Below are 7,215 nucleotides of genomic sequence, written 5' to 3'. Positions count from 1 at the left end.
ATTGTTATTATATTATATCATGTATCAATATATGATATAATACCCCTTCTAGCATGTCAGATGAGAACATATTGTAAATAAGTCAGTAAAGTTAATCAGTTGCCAATTGTTGGAGTTTCTTTGTCTCTCAGAATGTTTTACAACAGCTCTGTTCATTTAAAAGTGTGTGTAGATAGTTTTTGATCTAGTGACAAACTTAATGTTGCACTTTTGATAATTTAAATGTGGTTTCACCTGTGATGTACTGTATACTGCACTTCCTATAGTTAGTGTTTTGTCCCTTTCTGTTTACAACATGTTTGTTCTTTGTTCATTTAAAATACTTTAAAATGGTTTGTACATAGTTTTTGAGCTAGTAGTTAGGGAAAGTTAGGTATTTTTTTGGCCATATCGTGAAATAATTTATTACCAATAGCTTTTTTTACCATATGTCCCTATAGGTGTCTAGTAACATCTCCCAATTTATCCACAGCCAAATCCTCTGGGAATCGCCTTGAGAGCCAATCAAAGTTGGGGTGCCCAGAGGGCCTGGGTAAAAATAGTGAAAACATTTTTTCTACCAAAAGTGACTTTTGAGATGTCTAACTATGGTTTTTTAGGGGTGCTGAATCTATCCCAGCCATTAGTTTTGAGTCAAAATGACTCCTTAACCCTGAAATATTGATCTGTCAAATTTAACCTATGGATTTGGGGTGAAAAATGTATTCTACACATTGAATAATCCACTCTGAATTTAAAAGACACTACAGTAATGACATCTGCTAGGTACGTGCTCAGTATAATTACTTCTCTGCACGTGGAGAATATCAAGGTAGAGGTATTTTGCAGCTGCTTTTATTCAAAGCGTGCAGATTGAACCCAGGCCTCCCGTATACCAGTCGAAGACACTAACCACTGCTCCAACACGCCCACAACAAAGTTACTTTCTGACATGGTAAGTAAATAATTTTGCTTTCTAAAGTTTAGTTGGCTATACATTTATTTATAGGCCCATGCATCATTTTTATCTCTTAGTTACAGCCTAAAATGAATGTTGCTAGCTAGCATCCAGCTTAAGTTAGCTAACATTAGGCTAATATCAAATCTAGTACCTTAGCTAAATAAACCATTATAAATAGTCTCTGTGTCATTGATCAACATTAATTGTGTTGTAAATTGTGTCATTTTATAGTGGGCTCACTATATGATTCAAAGTGAGATTATTGTTCATAGTTACACATAATCTATTAATGTGGCTGTGTGGACCCATTCTGCATGATATGTTTGATAAGTCTTGCCTTTGCCTTGCCTTGCCTAGTAAACAAAAAGAAAAAGTAATTGTTCACCGAGCTGTCTTGTCTTTTTAGGACAGTATGGAAGTTGATACCACAAATTGTCATGGTTTGAGGTGCTTCATCTGTGGTGGTCCTGGGACTGAAATGCAAAAACTCTCAAAAGTCACTCACAAAGGTTATCAGCAGCTATTATCTTATTCTGAGATCGTAGATGATGCAATGCTGATCAACAGACTACATGAGGACTGGAATGATGGAGATGACCCCAAGCTGAAGTACCATTTGGATTGTAGAACCGAGTTGTACCATCGTTCGAGAAGTGTATCCATTGCGAAACGTTCAGGTTTTCTTTTTCATTATGTCAATGTTGTTGCCACTTTCTGTCAATCATTCCGTTCAACTCATCATTTCAATCCAATACATTTTGTGGCATGAATAAAAGCTCACGAAATTGTCTTTCATCCATCCAAAGGACAAGATGCTCAAGACCAACGATCAGACAGGATGAAAAGACGCAGCGTACTGTCTGGGCCAAGTACTTCAAGTGCTGGTAGCTCCACATTCCAAACCCCATCAGCACACCTGGTCTACCGTGATGTTTGTATCCTCTGCAATAAGAGCATCAATGTTGAAATGCTTGTAAAATACCCTAGTAAGTTGCCTGTCTTCTACATTCTCATGAATGAGTTTGAAAGGTCTTTCTTTTTTTTCAAATTAAAACTCTCTTTAGTAAATCATATATGTGGCTATAACCCAGACACAGCCCGGAAGTTGTATCGTGCACCTGACAATCGCTTCCAGGACAGACTGAAAAGGAATTTGTTGGAGACAGCTGTGAGACGAGGAGATGCCTGGGGAGTTGAAGTTGCTGGTCGCCTGTCTGGAATAATAGATTTGGTAGCTGAAGAGGCACTGTATCATCTTCGGTGCAGGTCCCAGTTCGAGAACCCAGTTACAAACTCTGGGGTAATATATTTTTTTCAAGACCAGAAGTCCCAGACTCTGTAGACAAGGTTCTGAAGCCAATCATTTCAATTAAAAGTTGTTTTTCCCCCACAGGTCGGACGGCCTACAGATGAGGAGAGGCAGTTGCTGTTTGAGAAACTGTGCAAATGGATGGATGAAGAAGTGGAGCATGGTGTAACAAGTCTCGCTGAGATCCACATGAAGATGGAAGAACTTGACCCCACGGAGGACAAAAGTCTCACATATGGACGGATGTATCTTAAAAAAAAGCTTCAGGAACATTATGAGGAGTCTCTCTGTTTCACATTAGATGAGGGAGGAAGATTCATTGTGTGGCTAAAAGACACTACAGAGGCAATCCTCCGAGACTACCATCAGCAGGTCATCAACCCCTCACAAACCATGGATGATTCTGCACTTAAAGACCTCATAATTTCCACTGCCATTCATCTGATCTGTGGAGACTTGGCAAGAGTTTCACTCGACACAAAGCAGTATCCCTCAGTAGACAGCATGACCAATACACAGAGCCAACTTGCTCTGATTCCTGACAGCCTCAAGCAGTTGCTGAAGGCAATTGTAAAAACTGACGAAAAGGTGGCAATGTGGGGACAGAACCTGCTGAAAGCATACCGCCCTCGATCAGGAGTTATGCCCTCCCAACTTGGACTTACAATTCAGCTTGACCACATGTTTGGATCAAAGTGGTTGATTGACCGTATTCATCACTTAGGATACTCTGAATCATATGTTGAGCTCCATCACTACAAGTATTGTTACTTGAACGTGAAAAATGGATGTGGTAGCATGGACCAGGATACCATAATCACAGATGAAGATGGTATAGATGTTGTGGAGCATGAGGAAGCAGAGGTCGATGCAGTCCTATCTGCAGAACAGCCAGAGGAGCAAGAGGAGAGTGGTTCTGGAATGCATGAAGAGAATCAGCAAACATTTGCCCTCTTTGTTCCTGCCGATAGCACTGTTCATCAATGTGTTGGTGATAATATAGATCTCAACATTGCCTCACTACAAGGAAACACAGCATTCCATGCAATGGGCATGATCAGAGTAACTTCTCCTGCTCCAGCAACAAGACAACATGAGCTTCACACAACCATACCAAGGAGGAACATGGCAGTTGAGGAAAAGGTAGCAACTCTCAAAGCAACAGAGGTGAAAATACTGTCCTTTGTACCAAAAAACAAAGCAGGATTGGCAGACATCCGTTTGGTTCCCATAGCTGATCTCCACCAAGACCCTCCGGTTTTGAAGTCAGGGGACATTGGTTGGATGGCAGGATGGGCTATCAAGAATTACAACGCCACATTTGAACATCCGAACTGGAATGGCTTCATGAAATCCATACATCAAACTGAATGCAGGAAAAAGTCCCTCATTGAGTTTCTTCCAATCATTGAGGGTGACCCAAACGAGTACAGAACCATCTACACTACTCTAATGGAGTGCCTACGCAGCGGTCAGTCTCCTGCTGTCATCACATTTGACATGCCAATATGGCTGAAAGCAACTCAGATAGTTCTCCAGTCTGACTTGCCCATCATCACTAGACTAGGAGGGTTTCATCTCCTGAAAAGCTTCCTGGGCTCTATTGGGGTTATTATGGCAGACTCAGGGCTGCAAGAGCTGATACAGCTAGTTTACCCAGGCAGCAACACTGCAGAACACATTCTCTCAGGCAGGGCTTATGCTAAGGCCATCCGGTTCCACCTTCTTGCATCAGCGGCAATTACCAAGTTTTTGCTGAAAGATGTTGCGTTCAGCGAGCAGGACTATGAAGACATGGAGAACTTCATCAGGACTGCAAAAGAAATGAAAAGAGGTAATTTGACCTTTCCCTAATCTGTGTCTCAAACTATCTCGGAGTATGCCGAATTATATTTTCTCATTATGTAGTAATACAATTAAAACTGTCTATCTCTAACAGGTTCCATGGACACACCAAGGATAGTCACTGTGTTCAAGGAGAGGATGGAGGAGAGGTTGAAGACTTTGTCTAAGGCTGGAAGAACACCTGCACTCTGGGTCTGGTACTATGGCAGAATCGATCTAATCAAGGTATTTATCAGGAGTGAGCGTGTCCCAGACCACACAGGTCACCTCAGCTGCATCATTGGAATGCTGAACACCTTTGCAGCAGCAGGGCACCATCAGTACGCAAAGGGAGCAAGGCTCTATGTACAACTAATGCAGCAGCGACAGGACTGTCCCATGTTCCAGGAAACTCTGTCCAAGTTTACTGTGTATGGCAACCATGTAGTCCGGTTCTCAGACCATGAGTGGTCAGGCACATGGACTGACATCACAATAGAAACCACACTCATGCGTGAGGCCAAATCCTCAGGTGGTTTAAGCAGAGGGCGGTTCCGGAACAAATCTGCTCACAAGTGTTGGGTTCAGACTCTCAACCACTTCTCATTCATTCACCAAGAGCTTGAAGGAGTAATGAACAAACGTAGGGTACCTATCCACACAGACATCACAAAAGCCCAGATGGAGAAAGACAATGACTCTGTTAATGCCATAGTTGGATGGTTGGAGGAAGTCAACCCCTTTGATTCCATACGGGACAGTAAGACCCTGGTATCTTTCTCGACGGGGTTCAGCAGCACTCCTGGGGACTCAGTCAATGCTGATCAGGCAGAGGAGGTTGGCAGAGCCATACAGGCCAAGATGGATGGGAAAACTGTTCTGGATGCAATGGAAACCAAGCACAAGGTCAAGTCATTGGCAAGCCTCAGATCTGCTCCTAAAATCAATGGAGAGAAGCTAATCACTGACTCACTCAAGCTCTTCAACCGCCTCATCATCATTAGTGAGCGTGAAGTCAAGACCAAAGAAGCTTTGCGCTTTGAGTTGACGCCAACACCAATGTCTCTATTTGACAAGAATCAGAAGTTGCGAAAGCCAGACAAGGCTGCCCTAGCAAAGTTCCTGAAGGCTTTTGTGGAGCCTGTTGAAAAACTAACCTGCACAAGCCTGGTGGTTGATGGCGGTTGGCTCCTGCACAGCGTCAAATGGGAGGCTAACCTCACGTGGAAGGACATCACTGAGAGCTACCTCCGGTTTGTGATGTCCATGGGTAGCCAGCACGTCCGGATCACTGTGGTCTTTGATGGATATGGTAGCTCCACCAAGGACCATGACCACCTGAGACGAACCAAGAATGCATGCTGTGACATTCAGATTCGTCCAGACTTAAAAAACATCATTCCGCGGGAAAGGTTTCTTGACAACAAGAACAACAAGGCTCAGCTCATTCTGCTCCTTGCTGAGACCTTCCAAAGAGCTAGGATCAGTGTTCAACTATGCTCTGATGATGCTGACACCTCCATCGTGTCTGCAGCACTAAATGAGGCAATAGAGTCTTCTGTTGAGGTGAGGGCTGAGGACACAGACGTCCTGGTTATGCTGGTCCATCATAGGGCAAACCACCCGGTCTTCCTCACGACAGCTAAAGATACATCTTATGATGTCAGAAAGATTCGAGAGGCACTCCCGGAGAGGTACCGTAAATACCTTATATTCCTACATAGCTTCTCTGGCTGTGATACTGTATCAGCAATTTCTGGGTTTAGCAAACCAACGTTGCTCAGCAAGCTCTGCCAGACTGACAAATCAGAGCGGGCCATGGATGTGTTCTGTGACATCAGAGCCAAGAAAAGTGACATCATCGAAGCTGGCTGCGAACTGTTCAAGAACATATTCCGTGGTAATCCATCTGGAGATTTGGAAGATTTAAGATTTGATATCTTCAGCAAGCGGGCGGCAGCTGGGAGCATCAAGCCTGAGAAACTGCCTCCAACTACAGGAGCTGCAGCACAGCACTCACTGCGGGCATATCTCCAGACCAGAGATTGGCTAATGCTACAAAGTCCATCTTTGGATGTCCTTGAGTATGGATGGAAACAAGGAAAACATGGTTATGAACCAGTCCCTACAACAGATCCCATGGCACCAGATTACCTTCTGAAGTTAGTCTGCTGCAACTGCGCAGGTGACTGTGGCACTCTCAGGTGCTGCTGTAAAAAGCAAGGAGTCAAATGTATTTCTGCTTGTGGGAACTGTCATGGTAACTCTTGCCAGAACATCAACCAGCCAGATGATAATAATAGTGAGGGAGATGCAGGGGAGTTTGATGAGGTTTGTTAAAATGTCAACTAATAACGCTAGTTTTGATTTGCAATTGTTCAATAAAACCACTTTTTATGGATTGTTTATGGAGTTGGAGTCATTTTTACTCAAAACCAATGACTGGGACAGATTCAGCACCCCTAAAAACCCCTAGTTAGACATCTCAAAAGTCACTTTTGGTAGAAACATTTTTTTCACTATTTTTACCCACGCCCTATGGGCACCCTAACTTTGATTGGCTCTCAAGGCAATTCCCAGAGGATTTGGCTGTGGATAAATCGGGAGGTGTTACTAGACACCTATAGGAACATATGGTAAAAAAAGCTATTGGTAATAAATTATTTCACGATATGGCTAAAAAAATACCTAACTTTCCCTAACTATAGTGACAAACTTAATATTGCACTTTTGTTAATTGTATCATTTAAATTTGATTTGTACTGTATATAGTTGACTGCACTTCCCATGTTTCGTCTTTTTGCTTTGATCCTTATTTTTTCTGGGCAAGCTCAAAGGGAAGGTTGTTATGGTGAGAAACCTAATTGCTGCGAAGCACTTTTATAATTAAATAAACATTTTAATTTACATTTTAAATTCATGGTGTGTTGCATTCTTTGTTTATAAATGTAGATATTATGGAAAATCTTGAATGTTTTTTAGCTTGGGTCCCTTAGGACCACAACATTTCTGTTTTGGGTCTCATGCTGAAAAAGTTTGGGAACCCCTGCTTTAGACAATAAGAAACATAAAGTTGACTGTTGAGTTGCTCAGTTTTTTTAGATTGTCAATACTATTACTGTATAACTAATATGTCAGGTCA

The 7,215-nt window shown here is 42.5% G+C and overlaps 1 protein-coding gene across 3 annotated transcripts; it reads left to right on the top strand.

Moving 5' to 3' along the window:
* The first annotated feature begins 207 nt into the window (after window positions 1–207).
* On the top strand, window positions 208–6,479 carry LOC307036645 (uncharacterized protein). 3 transcript variants are annotated; one of them, XM_079677145.1, is made up of 5 exons: window positions 208–1,617; window positions 1,747–1,926; window positions 2,005–2,240; window positions 2,334–4,083; window positions 4,189–6,479. In XM_079677145.1, the coding sequence occupies exons 1-5, from the start codon at window positions 1,353–1,355 to the stop codon at window positions 6,411–6,413; spliced, it is 4,656 nt and encodes a 1,551-aa protein (XP_079533271.1). In that variant the 5' UTR covers window positions 208–1,352; the 3' UTR covers window positions 6,414–6,479. The 3 variants fall into 3 exon arrangements, with proteins under 3 accessions (XP_079533271.1, XP_079533270.1, XP_079533272.1); XM_079677146.1 differs by having other exon boundaries at window positions 315–1,617; window positions 2,032–2,240; XM_079677144.1 differs by having other exon boundaries at window positions 300–1,617; window positions 1,747–2,240.
* The last annotated feature ends 736 nt before the right edge of the window (window positions 6,480–7,215 follow it).

Source organism: Notothenia rossii (assembly GCF_949606895.1).
Source record: "Notothenia rossii genome assembly, chromosome: 4".
NCBI classification, from domain to species: Eukaryota; Metazoa; Chordata; class Actinopteri; order Perciformes; family Nototheniidae; genus Notothenia; species Notothenia rossii.
This window is presented reverse-complemented; position numbering and strand designations above follow the sequence as displayed.

What these genes read in the sequence shown, in the direction of transcription:
- LOC307036645 (XM_079677144.1), top strand. Translation starts at nt 1,353, where the DNA reads ATGGAAGTTGATACCACAAATTGTCATGGTTTGAGGTGCTTCATCTGT. An exon ending in ATCCATTGCGAAACGTTCAG is followed by an intron (nt 1,618 to 1,746) that starts GTTTTCTTTTTC and finishes ATCCATCCAAAG; the next exon opens with GACAAGATGCTCAAGACCAA. An exon ending in ACCCAGTTACAAACTCTGGG is followed by an intron (nt 2,241 to 2,333) that starts GTAATATATTTT and finishes TTTCCCCCACAG; the next exon opens with GTCGGACGGCCTACAGATGA.